The 18550-nt window shown below is 52.1% G+C and overlaps 1 protein-coding gene across 2 annotated transcripts in view; it reads left to right on the forward strand.

Annotated features, from left to right (window-relative positions):
• GUK1 (guanylate kinase 1) overlaps positions 1-18550 on the forward strand; it is a 54875-nt gene that overhangs the window by 29287 nt on the left and 7038 nt on the right. For both annotated transcript variants that reach the window (XM_075316929.1, XM_075316927.1), the window contains 4 exons: positions 7156-7269; positions 7362-7403; positions 8404-8500; positions 10760-10898. In XM_075316929.1, the coding sequence (XP_075173044.1) occupies positions 7158-7269; positions 7362-7403; positions 8404-8500; positions 10760-10898 (390 nt within the window). In that variant the 5' untranslated portion in view covers positions 7156-7157. The remainder of the gene's footprint in view (positions 1-7155; positions 7270-7361; positions 7404-8403; positions 8501-10759; positions 10899-18550) is intronic.

Consider the following 18550-nt stretch of genomic DNA (forward strand, 5'->3'; position numbering starts at 1 on the left):
CACGGCCCTTCTCTGGATTCATCTGAAGACCACAGTAGGTGCTCCACATATTGCACCTCTTGGACAGTGAACACACGTCTCCAGTTTGTTATACAGTTTGTCATCTCCAGAATTCTGTTACACCTGTCTTACATGTACCTGATGAGTCTCCATATCCAGTGAGTAGAGCAAGATATTGTCCAAATAAACCACCACAAACCTGCCCAACAAATGGTGAATAATATCATTCCCAAAATGCTGGAAACCAGCGGGGGCATTAGTGAGACTGGATGATGTGACCAGACTTTCTCAGGTGTATAGAAAGCCGTCATCCATTCATCCCCTTCTCTGATTCTACCAGATTGTAGCCCCCCTTACCTCCATCTTGGAGAACCCCTTAGCTCCCTCAATCTGGGTGAATAAATCCGGAATCAGACGGAGAGGATAAGGGTCTCAGACAGTAATCTGATTCAATTCCTGAAAATCCAAACAAGGGCAAAGACCTTAATACTGACGAACCCCACTGCTACGAGTGAAGAGGAGGGTCTGATACGTGCCTTCTCCAGACTCTCAGCAATGTAACCCTTCATGGCCTGTCTCTGGACCAGAAAGATTATATAGTCTGGATTTGGGACGTTTTCCTCCAGGAAGCAGATTAATAGGACAGTTATATACACGATGGGGAGGCAAATCCTGACACCCCCTCTCCGAAAATACATCCTCAAACCCAGACAAAATGCCGGTAAGGAGTCCATAGACACCGGAGAGAGAAGTGTTCAGATAATTATCAATACAGTAGTGTCCCCTCTCCACAATCTCCCTGCATTGCCATCCACTACCGGATTATGCTTCACCAACCAGGGTAGACCCAGTACAATGTGAGTGGGAATTCCCTCCGGGACATAGCAGGAAATTACCTCATAATGCAGGGTCCTACCCTCAGCGTTATACCATGCACCATCTGTGTCAGGCATCCCCGAGCAAGCAGTGCTGAGACAATGGCGTAGATGGAGATGGGGTTAGCCTCATACTGCAGAGTCCTACCCTCAGTGTTACACCATGCACCATCTGTGTCAGGCATCCCCGAGCAAGCAGTGCTGAGACAATGGCGTAGATGGAGATGGGGTTAGCCTCATACTGCAGAGTCCTACCCTCAGTGTTACACCATGCACCATCTGTGTCAGGCATCCCCGAGCAAGTGCTGCTGAGACAATGGCGTAGATGGAGATGGGGTTAGCCTCATACTGCAGGTGAGCCCATGAGTCCTTACACACCGAGCCTCCACCATGCTGACTCCTGCTCGACTGTCCAAACACAGACATATTCTCTACCCTACTCTCTAGCGCCCCCTGTGCTGTCAGGAGAAAGTGAGAATTACATATGGAAGACAAGCACACCCTGATTGTCCATCAAGGGATAAGCCGAGTCCCAGATGTTCCTTTTTGCTTGGGACGGAGGCACACACTCCAATAAAATGACCCATCTTTACCACAAAAAAACGGCCTCCCTTCTTTTTGTGGATTTTAGTGGGAACATGTGAAGTAGTGGCCCCTCCTCGCTGTGTGGGCGCCTCCAAACCCATGAGGGATGGTTCACCCCCAGCTTGCTCCCCCGCCAAGGCATCAACAGGATCCATGAGGGCAAAAAAAGCCACGTGTCAGGTGGTGATAATGTCACGTTAGGAAGGGGAAGGACCAAGCGAAAAGGAAGGGAAGCCCTGTGTCTAAGGAAAGGAAGACCGTGACCCCCTGAGACCCCTGACCAAACCTACTCCTGGACCCTGGGGTCCCTCACCACCCTAGATAGGTTCCACACCTATGCACTGAGCCGGATACCCGACCCGAGGTATCCCTAGCGCTTGACCCTAAAAAAAGAACGAATGAGATGAGCTCTCCTCAACCCCACTAACCCTATTAGACGAAGGAGGACACACAGGAAAAGCATGAACTACTGATCCACAGGTGACTCAGGCAGGAGTTCAGCAAAGCTTCAGCAATGATACCACAGAGGAGTACAAGCCACCTGCTTGCAACTAAGGCTTGAGTGAACTGAAAATATCACCAGCTCCAGTCCAAGGAAGGAAGGGTATTTAAAGGGGACCTATCTGGGTGCATATTGCTAATCCCTGCCTAACTGTCCCTGTATCAAGTAGCATAGATAAGGGAGGATAAAGTATGTCTAAAGATCCTTTATGATATGCTAATGAGCGCAGGGACTAGTCACAAGGGCGTTAGCTGCTGCACTCAGTCCGCCTTCTTTGTTCACCCCTGTGGGCATGCTAACATACTATTTTATGGCCATCACTTCAGACACCGAGCAGTGCGTCGCATGATCAGAATTCCCCGGCACTTCCGGTCATACATTTTCTATAGATCTCTTTATGTATGCTACCAGATGCAGGGATTAGCAATATACACCCAGAACTGCCCGTGGTCCGGGGGCAGATTGCACCAGGCACCAAGATGATGCTGATGATCAGCAGCTGGGAGGAAAGGGAGATCCTGCTGGGTCCAAAAGGGGGAGAGATGAATCCAGCAGGAAAGCTCCTATTCCAATGTATACTGACAGGAGGAACAATGGAGCGTCAGGAATCACCCCGCGCAGCCAAACGCTGTGACCTCCTATGGCCAGAAACCACAGGACTGTCTGTCACCCGTGACGGTTACTTAGGAAATAAACACACCTAGGTCGCCTTCCTCCACACGACCAGAGGACACATTATTTGAAAGGTGTTGCTTGTTTGGGGAGGACGGGTCCGGTATTAGGGAAAGTTACAGGGGGAGGAGGAGGATGGGTCCGGTATTAGGGAAAATTACAGGGGAGAAGGAGGACTGGTTCGGTATTAGGGAAAGCTACAGGGGAGAAGGAGGACTGGTTCGGTATTAGGGAAAGTTACAGGGGAGGAGCAGGATGGGTCCAGTATTAGTAAAAGTTACAGGGGAGGAGCAGGATGGGTCCAGTATTAGGGAAAGTTACAGGGGAGAAGGAGGACTGGTTCGGTATTAGGGAAAGTTACAGGGGAGGAGGAGGATGGGTCCGGTATTCGGGAAAATTACAGGGGAGAAGGAGGACTGGTTCGGTATTGGAGAAAGTTACAGGGGGAGGAGGAGGATGGGTCCGGTATTAGGGAAAGTTACAGGGGAGGAGGAGGACGGGTCCGGTATTAGGGAAAATTACAGGGGAGAAGGGAAGGAGGACTGGTTCGGTATTAGGGAAAGCTACAAGGGAGAAGGAGGACTGGTTCGGTATTAGGGAAAGTTACAGGGGAGGAGCAGGATGGGTCCAGTATTAGGGAAAGTTACAGGGGAGGAGGAGGATGGGTCCGGTATTAGGGAACGTTACAGGGGAGAAGGAGGACTGGTTCGGTATTAGGGAAAGTTACAGGGGAGGAGGAGGACTTGTCCAGTATTAGGGAAAGTTACAGGGGAGGAGGAGGAGGACTGGTCCGGTATTAGGAAAAGTTACAGGGGAGGAGGACGGGTCCGGTATTAGGGAAAGTTACAGGGGAGGAGGAGGACTTGTCCGGTATTAGGGAACGTTACAGGGGAGGAGGAGGACTTGTCCGGTATTAGGGAAAGTTACAGGGGAGGAGGAGGACTTGTCCGGTATTAGGGAAAGTTACAGGGGAGGAGGAGGACTTGTCCGGTATTAGGGAAAGTTACAGGGGAGGAGGAGGACTTGTCCGGTATTAGGGAAAGTTACAGGGGAGGAGGAGGAGGACTTGTCCGGTATTGGGGAAAGTTACAGGGTAGGAGGAGGACGGGTCCGGTATTAGGGAAAGTTACAGGGTAGGAGGAGGACGGGTCCGGTATTAGGGAAAGTTACAGGGGAGGAGGAGGAGGACGGGTCCGGTATTGGGGAAAGTTACAGGGGAGGAGGAGGACGGTTCCGGTATTAGGGAAAGTTACAGGGGAGAAGGAGGACTGGTCCGGTATTAGGGAAAGTTACAGGGGAGGAGCAGGATGGGTCCGGTATTAGGGAAAGTTACAGGGGAGGAGCAGGATGGGTCCGGTATTAGGGAAAGTTACAGGGGGGAAGGGAGACGGGTCCGGTATTAGGGAAAGTTGCAGGGGAGGAGGAGGACGGGTCCGGTATTAGGGAAAGTTACAGGGGAGGAGGAGGACGGGTCCGGTATTAGGGAAAGTTACAGGGGAGGAGGAGTTTGTTGCAGCTGCTGCACCACCTGAGAAGGCGGATCCGTAATCTGCTGCGATCGGGTAGACATCAGGTAGGGTAGGCTGCAGAGAGATGGGCTCCGGTCAGAACTCCAGCAGCTCCTTCCACCTAGGTGGCCAAGGCTGATGGGTAATGCCACTATTGGGTGATGTGCGTGGTCACAGAACGGCTGCACCTGACATTGACTGCTAGAAAGCTGCTAGTAACAAAACTGACATTAACCCTTCATACACCAAAGGAAACACTTAGAGACTCCGGACCCCAACCTGTCACAAGTCTCTAAATACTGAGAGACCACCGTGACAATATGTGACTGATATCAGCCCCTCTTATAACGCTCCAGCAGTGATATAACCCCAGACATTACATGTGACTGATATTCTCTTATAACGCTCCGGCAGTGGTATAATCTCCGGGGAGTGTCTCTGGAGATGATGCAGATTTCTCCTCTCCGGAGTCTCAGCTTTAATCTCAGTTCAGTCACTGAGGAGCACAGACAGGTGAGTGCGGGGGCCGCTGTGCTGTGTGCCTGCATATGGGACCCCCGGGGCCGCTCCTCCTCCTGCCTGCATATGGGACCCCCGGGACCGCTCCTCCTCCTGCCTGTATATGGGACCCCCAGGAGCTCTGCTCCTCCTCCTGCCTGTGTATGAGACCCCCGGGACCGCTCCTCCTCCTGCCTGTATATGAGACCCCCGGGACCGCTCCTCCTCCTGCCTGTATGAGACCCCCGGGAGCTCTGCTCCTCCTGCCTGTATATGGGACCCCCGGGAGCTCTGCTCCTCCTCCTGCCTGTATATGGGATCCCCAGGAGCTCTGCTCCTCCTCCTGCCTATATATGAGACCCCCAGGAGCTCTGCTCCTCCTCCTGCCTGTATATGGGCTCCCCAGGAGCTCTGCTCCTCCTCCTGCCTGTATATGAGACCCTCGGGAGCTCTGCTCCTCCTGCCTGTATATGAGACCCTCGGGAGCTCTGCTCCTCCTCCTGCCTGTATATGAGACCCCCAGGAGCTCTGCTCCTCCTCCAGCCTATATATGGGACCCCAGGAGCTCTGCTCCTCCTCCTGCCTGTATATGGGACCCCCAGGAGCTCTGCTCCTCCTCCAGCCTATATATGGGACCCCCAGGAGCTCTGCTCCTCCTCCAGCCTATATATGGGACCTCCAGGAGCTCTGCTCCTCCTCCTGCCTGTATGTGGGACCCCCAGGAGCTCTGCTCCTCCTCCTGTCTGTATATGGGACCCCCAGGAGCTCTGCTCCTCCTCCTGCCTGTATATGGGACCCCCAGGAGCTCTGCTCCTCCTCCAGCCTATATATGGGACCCCCAGGAGCTCTGCTCCTCCTGCTGCCTGTATATGGGACCCCCAGGAGCTCTGCTCCTCCTGTCTGTATATGGGACCCCCAGGAGCTCTGCTCCTCCTCCTGCCTGTACATTGTGCCTGGAAAAAGAATGGAAATGTCTGTTATTGGCATTTTCTTTGATGTGTCAGGGAAGGAGCTGGGTGTCCTGAATACTGAATATTGTGTGTGTGTGTGTGTGTGTGTGTGTGTGTGTGTGTATATGTGTGTGTGTATATATATATGTATATGTATATAATATAATATATATATATATATATATATGCCAAGAATTGAGGTGCATTAGTATTCAGCCCCCCAGGAGTCAGTACTTTGTAGGACCACCTTTCTCTGTCTTTTGGGGTCTGTCTCTTCAGCTTTGCACATCTAGAGGTGACATTTTCCTCTCCTCTCGCTCAGTGAGATTGGTTGGAAACGTCTGTGATCTCGATGGATTTGGGTCTGGACTGTGTCTCGGCCGCCTCCACCATGTGTGACGGTGGGAATGGTGTTCTCAGGGAATGTGCAGGGTTAGTTTCCACCATACACAGCGTTTTGCGGTTAGCCCAGTTCTCCTTTGTTCTCCTCTGAGTCATTGACAACTAGTCGTCCTGTGGACAGATTCTCCCCCAGAGCTGTGATCTCTACGGCTCCACCAGTGGCCTGGGGCCTCTTGGCTCTTCTCTCGTTAGCACTCTCCTTCTTGGGATGTCAGTTTCGGTAGATGGATATTTCTTGGTAGGTGTTTGCTGTTGTGCCGTACTCCTTCCATTTTTGGATGATGGATTGAGCAGCGCTCCGTGGGATGTTCAGAGCTTGGGCTTTTCTCTAGAAACTTACCACATTTTCCTACTTTTTATCCCTTTCTGGTGAGCTCCTTGGTTTTCATGATGCTATTTGATCCCTGACCTGTCTGGTGGGCTCCTTGGTTTTCATGATGCTGTTTGATCACTGACCTGTCTGGTGGGCTCCTTGGTTTTCCATGCTGTTTGATCCCTGACCTGTCTGGTGGGCTCCTTGGTTTTCATGATGCTGTTTGATCACTGACCTGTCTGGTGGGCTCTTTGGTTTTCCATGCTGTTTGATCCCTGACCTGTCTGGTGGGCTCCTTGTTTTTCATGATGCTGTTTGATCACTGACCTGTCTGGTGGGCTCCTTGGTTTTCATGATGCTATTTGATCCTGATGTTCTCACACAATCCTCTGGAGCCTTCACAGCTGTGGTTATACTGAGGAGAAATCACTCAGGAGGAGGCAATGTACTGATTATCTGAATGTAGTGGGCAAGTGTCACTCAGGACTACAGGGGGCTGAATATTAATGCACGTCACATTTGTCAGATGTAGAAATCCAGGTGTCATTTCCTTTACACATTACAAATATTTGTACTTGGTGTTGGTTTTCACATAAAATTCTAATAAAAATACATCTGTTTATGGGTGTAACATGATGAAATGTGGATAAGTTTATGGGGTGTGAAAACTTTTTCAAGGCTCAGGAAGCTCGGCTCCTCTCCATACAATGGCCACCTCGGAGACTTTCTGTCCTCTGGTTCCCCGTCTTTGTGTCCGGTCTGTGGCCCCTGTGATTAGTGGCCCTCGTGGCCGCCTCTTTCTGCACCTCGTGGTTTTCCTCGTTGACTTTAGGATTTTGTTTTCCTGCAGTGATGGCAGGACCCCGGCCCGTGGTGCTGAGCGGACCCTCCGGTGCAGGAAAGAGCACGCTCCTGAAGAGGTTACTGAAGGACTATGATGGCGTCTTTGGGTTCTCCGTGTCCCGTAAGTATCTGGATGCCATGATGGTGATGACTGCATGTGGGGATGTGATGACCGCTGCAAATCCACCATATGTTCTCTCTCTACAATTCTAGACACCACGAGGGGCCCGCGACCCGGAGAAATCAACGGGAAAGGTAGAGACCCCCAACTGATGTCTGATAGTTCTGGTGTATTGCCATATCTCGAGGGTGGGCTTTTTCTTCTTCGTCGGGTGTTGACTTTTTTCCTTGTTCCTTGGTATAATTTGGTGGAGAATGCGGGTGAAGGTCACAGATGAAAAACACAAGACCAGAGACTACCTTAAATCACAGACCGCTTCACCCCAGGGCTGTGTGTGAGGGCTCAGCCGGTGCTGGACAGGGGCGCTGTGATTTCGGGGTGTTTTCTGGTGTTGGGTAGTTTCCTTGGTATAATTTGGTGGAGAATGCGGGCACACGTCACAGATGAAAAACACAAGACCAGAGACTACCTTAAATCACAGACCGCTTCACCCCAGGGCTGTGTGTGAGGGCTCAGCCGGTGCTGGACAGGGGCGCTGTGATTTCGGGGTGTTTTCTGGTGTTGGGTAGTTTCCTTGGTATAATTTGGTGGAGAATGCGGGCACACGTCACAGATGAAAAACACAAGACCAGAGACTACCTTAAATCACAGACCGCTTCACCCCAGGGCTGCGTGTGAGGGCTCAGCCGGTGCTGGACAGGGGCGCTGTGATTTCGGGGTGTTTTCTGGTGTTGGGTAGTTTCCTTGGTATAATTTGGTGGAGAATGCGGGCACACGTCACAGATGAAAAACACAAGACCAGAGACTACCTTAAATCACAGACCGCTTCACCCCAGGGCTGCGTGTGAGGGCTCAGCCGGTGCTGGACAGGGGCGCTGTGATTTCGGGGTGTTTTCTGGTGTTGGGTAGTTTCCTTGGTATAATTTGGTGGAGAATGCGGGCACACGTCACAGATGAAAAACACAAGACCAGAGACTACCTTAAATCACAGACCGCTTCACCCCAGGGCTGCGTGTGAGGGCTCAGCCGGTGCTGGACAGGGGCGCTGTGATTTCGGGGTGTTTTCTGGTGTCAGTTTTTTCATCTGTGACATCTTTGGCCTCTCGTGTGTCACGGCTTTTCCTTCTGTCGTAGATTACCACTTTGTGAGCCGGGAGGACATGCAGCACGGCATCGATCACGGGGACTTCATAGAGAACGCGGTGTTTTCAGGGAACATGTATGGGACCAGGTATGTGATGCCGGGGCCCGGAGGGGCCTCCTGTGCAGCTCCTACCTCCAAGCGCTCAGTGGCTGCTAACAGAGGACACTAGCTCACTGGCAGTTGGTTAGAAGCACATCATCTCTCCTTATGTAAGTGTCCTCCTGGGAGCAGCTCCTCCGCACGAGCCTCGAGGCACAGGACGCCTCCAATTAGCCAAATCTCCTCATCCAGTAATCGGCTTATAGCGCAGGGCAGATGGTGCCGCATGTGACTGAGCCCGGGCGGCTTGTCTTTCATTATCCGCTTTACACGGGTCAGAAGGTCAGAAAGCAGCAGCACAGAGTATTTCAGGAGCCGCTTCATATGTATACAGCGGGGGGGCTGATCACCTGTAACGTTGTGCCCCTCCAGTAAAGCGGCAGTGCAGCAGCACAGAGTATTTCAGGAGCCGCTTCATATGTATACAGCGGGGGGACTGATCACCTGTAACATTGTGCCCCTCCAGTAAAGCGGCAGTGCAGCAGCACAGAGTATTTCAGGAGCCGCTTCATATGTATACAGCGGGGGGACTGATCACCTGTAACATTGTGCTCCTCCAGTAAAGCGGCAGTGCAGCAGCACAGGGTATTTCAGGAGCCGCTTCATATGTATACAGCGGGGGGACTGATCACCTGTAACATTGTGCTCCTCCAGTAAAGCGGCAGTGCAGCAGCGCAGAGTATTTCAGGAGCCGCTTCATATGTATACAGCGGGGGGACTGATCACCTGTAACATTGTGCCCCCTCCAGTAAAGCGGCAGTGCAGCAGCACAGAGTATTTCAGGAGCCGCTTCATATGTATACAGCGGGGGGACTGATCACCTGTAACGTTGTGCCCCTCAGTAAAGCGGCGGTGCAGCAGCACAGAGTATTTCAGGAGCCGCTTCATATGTATACAGCGGGGGGGACTGATCACCTGTAACATTCTGCCCCTCAGTAAAGCGGCGGTGCAGCAGCACAGAGTATTTCAGGAGCCGCTCCATATGTATACAGCGGGGGGACTGATCACCTGTAACATTCTGCCCCTCAGCAGCAGCACATAGTATTTCAGGAGCCGCTCCATATGTATACAGCGGGGGGACTGATCACCTGTAACATTCTGCCCCTCAGTAAAGCGGCAGTGCAGCAGCACAGAGTATTTCAGGAGCCGCTCCATATGTATACAGCGGGGGGGCACTGATCACCTGTAACATTGTGCCCCTCCAGTAAAGCGGCGGTGCAGCAGCACAGAGTATTTCAGGAGCCGCTCCATATGTATACAGCGGGGGGACTGATCACCTGTAACATTCTGCCCCTCAGTAAAGCGGCAGTGCAGCAGCACAGAGTATTTCAGGAGCAGCTTCATATGTATACAGCGGGGGGGCACTGATCACCTGTAACATTCTGCCCCTCAGTAAAGCGGCAGTGCAGCAGCACAGAGTATTTCGGGAGCCGCTCCATATGTATACAGCGGGGGGGCACTGATCACCTGTAACATTGTGCCCCTCAGTAAAGCGGCAGTGCAGCAGCACAGAGTATTTCAGGAGCCGCTTCATATGTATACAGCGGGGGGACTGATCACCTGTAACATTGTGCCCCGCCAGTAAAGTGGCAGTGCAGCAGCACAGAGTATTTCAGGAGCCGCTTCATATGTATACAGCGGGGGGGGCTGATCACCTGTAACGTTGTGCCCCTCCAGTAAAGCGGCGGTGCAGCAGCACAGAGTATTTCAGGAGCCGCTTCATATGTATACAGCGGGGGGGCACTGATCACCTGTAACATTCTGCCCCTCAGTAAAGCGGCAGTGCAGCAGCACAGAGTATTTCGGGAGCCGCTCCATATGTATACAGCGGGGGGGCACTGATCACCTGTAACATTGTGCCCCTCAGTAAAGCGGCAGTGCAGCAGCACAGAGTATTTCGGGAGCCGCTCCATATGTATACAGCGGGGGGGCACTGATCACCTGTAACATTGTGCCCCTCAGTAAAGCGGCGGTGCAGCAGCACAGAGTATTTCAGGAGCCGCTCCATATGTATACAGCGGGGGGGCTGATCACCTGTAACATTCTGCCCCTCAGTAAAGCGGCAGTGCAGCAGCACAGAGTATTTCGGGAGCCGCTCCATATGTATACAGCGGGGGGCACTGATCACCTGTAACATTGTGCCCCTCAGTAAAGCGGCGGTGCAGCAGCACAGAGTATTTCAGGAGCCGCTTCATATATATATACAGCGGGGGGGTAACTGATCACCTGTAACATTGTGCCCCTCAGTAAAGCGGCGGTGCAGGCGGTGCAGGCCCAGAACCAGATCTGCATCCTGGACATCGACATGCAGGGAGTGAAGAACATAAAGAAAACCGACCTGAACCCCATCTACATCTCCATCCACCCCCCGTCTGTGCAGATCCTGGTAAGTGCAGCTTCAGAGCTGAAATCTCCCAGCATTCCCTGCTTCCATCTGTGTGCACAGTGCGCCGTCTACTGTTATCTAGTATTAAAAAAAAAAGTAACTGCCCCCTAATATCCGCCCAGGTGAGCAGAGCGGGCCGTGTGCACAAGCTTGCTGACTGTTTCCAGTGACCCCTGACACAGGCACAGTCCTGCCCCTCTCGGCCGCGCTCCGTGTTACTCTAGTGTCGGGTTTTTGGAGGGAAAATGGGAAAAGCTGAAAACGCATCAAATTATTCAGCATAATTCGAGCGAGTGCTAGTCCGCTATTCCCTCCAGATGCTGGCGCCTAAAAGAACCGGAACCGCTCACTGACATTGGGCGCACAGTACACCTATTGCCGGGTCTCGGGGTGTCGGCGGGTTGTCACAGGGGGGCCGGGACCGCAGGGGGGGTGGCCGAGACCGCAGGAGGCTGAGATCTTAGTCATATGCCAGGGCTGGGACCCCGGGGAACAAAGACCACAGGGGGGCCAGGACCGCAGGAGGCCGGGACCGCAGAGGGGTGGGACCGCAGGGGGGCCAGGACCGCAGGGGCGCAGAGACTGCAGGAGACCCAGATCTTAGCCATATGCCAGGGCAGGGACCACAGGGCAATTGCTTATATATCCAGAAATATTCCCTCTTCATCAGCGTACCATACCTGTCACATAAAGAGTCAGGAATATATAATGTATAGTTATAACTGGGAAGGATCTGTCCAGTGTGTGTCCAGTGTGTGTCCAGTGTGTGTCCAGTGTGTGTCCAGTGTGTGTCCAGTGTGTGTCCAGTGTGTGTCCAGTGTGTGTCCAGTGTGTGTCCAGTGTGTGTCCAGTGTGTGTCCAGTGTCCAGATCTGATATTGTGTCTGTGTGTATTAAGTCTGCAGTGCATAGGCTGAACCGTTCTGCCTATGCACTGGAGACCACATGTACATTCCAACATGTAAATTACGTACGAGGTATTGCAGGTCAGATCCTGGTGCCCAGGGAAACCTCCCCATGTCCCCAACTTCCCCCCCGAACTGATGGTGGTGGAACTATGAGCAATAGGGCAGCAGAGACCTGTAATGTTCCCACATCTATATACACCTATTGTATATACCTATTGGCCCCTGTGGGGTACTGTTTTTGGTATTGGCTGGTTTTGTGGGTATCGGGTGTACCCTCCTCGGGGCGATCATGTAGATCACCCGTATTTCAGGACAAACCAGAACTTCCGGATCATTGCTTCCATCGCTAAATGTCAGTTATCAGACGTCGTCTCCCTGTGACTTGTGGATGTTTTTGGAGGTGGATTTATTACTCGTCTCTTCCAAACAATCGTTCTGAGAAAACAATGGTTTTCACTTTTCACTATTCCCCCCCGGATAACTCTTCTCGTGGAATCTAGACCTCAAAACTTGTGATTCCTTCAAAAAATCCTGATCCCTACTCAAATTTTTCCTTACTCGCCAGTATTGTCCGTGGCGTGTGTTACCCTTTGCGTTGTAGCGGAGTGGATTTATTTTTTACATTGATGTCTGGGGCCTTGCCTCTCCCGGGCCTCGCCTCTCCTCTACTATGCCTCTCCTCTACTATGCCTTGCCTCTCCCGGGCCTTGCCTCTCCCGGGCCTTGCCTCTCCCGGGCCTCTCCTCTCCCATGCCTCGCCTCTCCCATGCCTCTCCTCTACCATGCCTCGCCTCTCCTCTACCATGCCTCGCCTCTCCCGGGCCTCGCCTCTCCTCTACCATGCCTCGCCTCTCCCATGCCTCGCCTCTACCATGCCTCGCCTCTCCCGGGCCTTGCCTCTCCTCTACCATGCCTCGCCTCTCCCATGCCTCTCCTCTACCATGCCTCGCCTCTCCCGGGCCTTGCCTCTCCTCTACCATGCCTCGCCTCGCCTCTCCCATGCCCCGCCTCTCCCATGCCTCTCCTCTACCATGCCTCGCCTCTCCCGGGCCTTGCCTCTCCTCTACCATGCCTCGCCTCTCCCGGGCCTCGCCTCTCCTCTCCCATGCCTCGCCTCTCCCATGCCTCGCCTCTCCCATGCCTCGCCTCTCCCGGGCCTCGCCTCTCCCGTGCCTCTCCTCTACCATGCCTCGCCTCTCCTGGGCCTTGCCTCTCCTCTACCATGCCTCGCCTCTCCCGGGCCTCGCCTCTCCTCTCCCATGCCTCGCCTCTCCCATGCCTCTCCTCTACCATGCCTCGCCTCTCCCGGGCCTCTCCTCTACCATGCCTCGCCTCTCCCGTGCCTCTCCTCTACCATGCCTCGCCTCTCCCGGGCCTCGCCTCTCCCGGGCCTCGCCTCTCCCGGGCCTCTCCTCTACCATGCCTCTCCTCTACCATGCCTCGCCTCTCCCGGGCCTCGCCTCTCCCGGGCCTTGACCACATTCAGTCGTAGTTCCCACTGTTTCCCGGCAGATTTTTCTGTTTATTTTTTTGCTGTATTAATAATGTTGCTGTGAATTTTCCTCCTTCCATTAACCCCGTAGAACATTCTAAAACCTAATTGTCCCGATGGTCGGTGAATTCTTTGTCCAGTGGTGATGAATAATGGCGCATCCTCACTCCCCGAGGCACAATGCATTAATAAATATCCGGGTGTCTCCGATCGTTGGCGCCCCGGATTTCTCGCTGGGTCTTTCTGACACTCACTGGCCACCTCGCACACCATGATATACAGCTCCGCGGACCTGCCTCCGCCCAGGTTCCTCTTGCAGTGGGAGTCGGACATGGGCCTCAGCCTTTCGACTTCGCAGAGAAACAAGGTGCTGTCACTCACAAAACATCAATTAGTTCAAAACTTCAAGAAGCCAACTACAAATGCATCTCTCGGTGGTACAGGGTCCCGACAAAACGCCACAGGATGTTCCCAGGAGTGGATTCTAGCTGTTGGAGATGTGGGGCTGGGGAAGGAAACTTCCTGCACATATTTTGGGAGTGCCCGGTGTTGCAGCGGTTTTGGGAGGGGGTACGGGGAGTGATCGGGCATGTGACTGGACAACCGCAGACCCTGGGTCCGGAACTCTTCCTACTCCAATTATCCGAATCCTCTGTTCGTGCATATAAAGGGTCTCTGTTAAGCCTCCTGGTGATGGCTGCCAGGACGTGCATCCCCCTGAGATGGAGATCCTCCGCTCCGCCGATGTTATCAATGTGGGCAAACAGGGTGAAGGAACTGTTGTACATGGAGGACCTGACGGCGTCTCTCCATGACAGACAAGAGGCTTTTCACAAGACGTGGTTTTCCGGGATCGAGTTTAAATATTCCACGGACTACGGCACTTGGATTCCCCCTGACTGAGGGCGCCCCACTGCTGCCGCGAGACAGAGGTGCTCTGAGAAGGTGGATTTCTGCTTTGTGGCTGTTTGTCCCCCATTGTCTCACCCTCACCCCTCCCCCTCTTTCCTATTGTGTCCCCCCCCCCCGGGCCGGCTCCAGGTTTTTGTGGGCCCCATCCATACACAGACACCGATACGAACACGTACATATACATATTTAAAGACAAACTCACAAAAATACATATAAACAGACAAACCTATACAGTCATATACACTTACAGACACACACACACACACACAACTCTGCTACATACAGACACACACACAACTCTGCTACATACAGACAGACACACACACACACACACCTCTGCTACATACAGACAGAGACACACACACACACACAACTCTGCTACATACAAACACACACAACTCTGCTACATACAGGCAGACAAACACACACAACTTTGCTACATACAGGCAGACAAACACACAACTCTGCTACATACAGGCAGACAAACACACACAACTCTGCTACATACAGGCAGACAAACACACACAACTCTGCTACATACAGGCAGACAAACACACACAACTTTGCTACATACAGGCAGACAAACACACACAACTCTGCTACATACAGGCAGACAAACACACACAACTCTGCTACATACAGGCAGACAAACACACACAACTCTGCTACATACAAACACACACAACTCTGCTACATACAGGCAGACAAACACACACAACTCACACACAACTCTGCTACAGACAGGCAGACAAACACACACACACAACTCTGCTACATACAGGCAGACACACACACACACAACTCTGCTACATACAGGTAGACAAACACACACAACTCTGCTACATACAGGCAGACAAACACACACAACTCTGCTACATACAGGCAGACAAACACACACAACTCTGCTACATACAGGCAGACAAACACACAACTCTGCTACATACAGGCAGACAAACACACACACACAACTCTGCTACATACAGACAAACACACACAACTCTGCTACATACAGGCAGACAAACACACACAACTCTGCTACAGGCAGGCAGACAAACACACACAACTCTGCTACAGGCAGGCAGACAAACACACACGACTCTGCTACATGCAGGCAGACAAACACACACACAACTCTGCTACATGCAGGCAGACAAACACACACACAACTCTGCTACATGCAGGCAGACAAACACACACACAACTCTGCTACATGCAGGCAGACAAACACACACACAACTCTGCTACATGCAGGCAGACAAACACACACAACTCTGCTACATACAGGCAGACAAACACACACAACTCTGCTACATACAGGCAGACAAACACACACAACTCTGCTACATACAGGCAGACAAACACACACAACTCTGCTACATACAGGCAGACAAACACACACAACTCTGCTACATACAGGCAGACAAACACACACAACTCTGCTACATACAGGCAGACAAACACACACAACTCTGCTACATACAGGCAGACAAACACACACAACTCTGCTACATACAGGCAGACAAACACACACAACTCTGCTACATACAGGCAGACAAACACACACAACTCTGCTACATACAGGCAGACAAACACACACACACACACAAGTCTGCTGCATACAGACAGACACACACACACACAACTCTGCTACATACAGACAAACACACACAACTCTGCTGCTCTGTAGGGCCCGCACCCGCGGCATCGGCGGGGACAGCACCCGCGGCATCGGCGGGGGGGGGATTGTCAGGGCATACATCTGGGGGGGGTAGAAGCAGCTCACGGGGGCCCATAATGGGGAGGCGGGGAGGGCACTCGATTAGGTCACGGTGGAGAGGGGGCCCACACAGTGCCGGACAGAAGCTCGCCTCCTTCATCTGTGGGACTGAGAAGGCGGTAGCTCCGCCCACAGATGAAGTTCAAACCAGGATGTCTGCGCGCCTTAAAGTGACGGCGCCGCAGATTTGCTGCCGAGGACTGCGGTCCCCAGAACTCGGCCGGGGGCAGCAGAACTGTAAAGGCGAGTGGGCCCCGGCCAAGGGACAGGAGAACTGACGAGGCCGAATGGGCCCCCCCGGCTCTCCAGGGCCCCGACATTTGCCCGGGTTTGCCGGGTGCTGACGCCGGCCCTGCCCCCCCCCCCCCCCCTGCCCGTTTCTTATCTAGTCTCTTCTGCCTTACTTGTTTCTCTCTTCTTCTTAACTCACCACAGTATCTCTATATTTGAAAACTCCCAGTAAACATGGAGTCCAAGTGTTGTAGTTAAGTTCACACAGTGCGTTTTTCCCGGCGTTTTTCGGTTGTGTTTTTGCTCAGAAAACGCAGTGACATTGCTTCCCCCAGCAAAGTCTATGAGTTTTCATTTTTGCTGTCCGCACACATCTGTTTTTTTTCAGCTGTGTTTTTGTGGTGCCCACAAAAACGCAGCATGTCAATTATTCCCGCGTTTTTCACCGCGTTTTTCATCCATTGAGTGCAATGGGATGTTGAAAGACGCAATGAGAAACGCAAATTGTTATTATAGCTGCGTTTTGGTGCGTTTCTAAGACCAAAAACGCAGCTATAAACGCAGGAGGTGGGTAGTAAAGTGACGTGTACAGGAAGAGGATTCCTTCTGTCAGTATATACAGAAGCGTGAATCCTCCCGGTACCGTCACCGCTGCGTCCACCTCCCGTCCTGTGCATGTCAGCTCTCGTGCGGCGCCATGTCTGGGCGGGAGGTGGAGGCAGCTGTGAAAACAAAATTGAACAGTAGAAAAAATAAATGTCATACTCACCTGTCTGCAGACTCCCGGTGCCATGTCCGCTCCCAATACCGCCACTACGGCTGTGTGCAGTCTCCCCGGGCACCTCCGATAGCTGCAGGACCTGGCGATGGATCACCTGATGCAGTCAGCTGATCGTAAGTCTCGGGGTGACGCTGGCGCCCGGCCGGTTTCACCTATCAGCTGATGCCGTCAAGAGACTTCATCAGCTGATTACCGGCAGCTCCTGCAGCGATAGGACAGGATCAGACTCTCCAGGAGCTGCCGGTAATCAGTACATAAGTGAGTATTTTTTTTTTTTTCTACTGATACATCATCTGATTGTATAAACGGCTTTCATACAATCAGCTGCTGTGTGATGTGATTCCCATCCTGGAACCTGACACATCATCTGATCGCTTTGCCTTCCACCAACCCGATCAGATGATATTGGATCCGGATTGGATGGCGCGGGACCCTTGACCCAGGATTACTGCGGAGGGGGGTTCTTTATTTCAGTAAAGATGGAGTCACTAATTGTGTTGTGTTTTATTTCTAATAAAAATATTATTCTGTGGGTTTTTTTTGTTTTGTTTTTTTTATCGGTACTAGAAATTCATGGTGGCCATGTCTAATATTGGCATGACACCATGAATTTCGGGCTTAGGGCCAGCTGATAATATAAAGCTAGCCCTAACCCCATTATTACCCAGTGAGCCACCGTCAACAGGGCAGCTGGAAGAGTTGGACACAGCGCCAGAAGATGGCGCTTCTAAGAAAGCACCATTTTCTGGGGTGGCTGCGGACTGCAATTTGCAGCAGAGGGGCCCAGAAAGCTTGGGCACCCTAGACTGCGGATTCCAATCCCCAGCTGCCTAGTTGTACCTGGCTGGACACAAAAATTAGGCGAAGCTCACGTCATTATTTTTTATTTTTTTTTTTTTAAATTATTTCATGAAATAATTTAAACAAAAAAAAAAGGGCTTCCCTATATTTTTGGTTCCCAGCCGGGTACAAATAGGCAGCTTTAGGGGGGAGGAAAGAAATCCTGCATGCAGTCCTGGAAGGAGGATGCTGAGCCTTGCAGTTCGACAGCTGCTGTCTGCTCTCCTGCATACACTATTGGATGGAGCATGCTGAGCCTTGTAGTTCTGCAGCTGCTGTCTGCTCTCCTGCATACACTATTGGATGGAGTTTGCTGAACCTTGTAGTTCTGCTCCCCCTGCCTGTCTCTCCAGCATACAGTCCTGGATGGAGCATGCTGAGCCTTGTAGTTCTGCAGCTGTCTGCTCTCCTGCATACACTAGTGGAGAATGAAGAACATATGGAAGAAGGAAATGACATCAGACCTTTTTTTTTCTTCAACAATCTTTGATGCCAATGTTCACTGATAAAAAAAAAAAAACGCAGAAAAACGCAGTGAGCAAAAACGCGGTAAAAACGCATGCGTTTTTTCATGCATTTTTAAAGATGCTGCATTTCTGTGCGTTTTTAACGCTAAAAACCGCACAAAAACGCAGCGTCAAAAAAACGCAGTGTGTGCACTTAGCCTTAGCCGGATAGGAGATAACATACAATGGATGCGAAATGTAAAGCT

Source organism: Anomaloglossus baeobatrachus, chromosome 6, assembly GCF_048569485.1.
Source record: "Anomaloglossus baeobatrachus isolate aAnoBae1 chromosome 6, aAnoBae1.hap1, whole genome shotgun sequence".
Lineage (NCBI taxonomy): Eukaryota > Metazoa > Chordata > Amphibia > Anura > Aromobatidae > Anomaloglossus > Anomaloglossus baeobatrachus.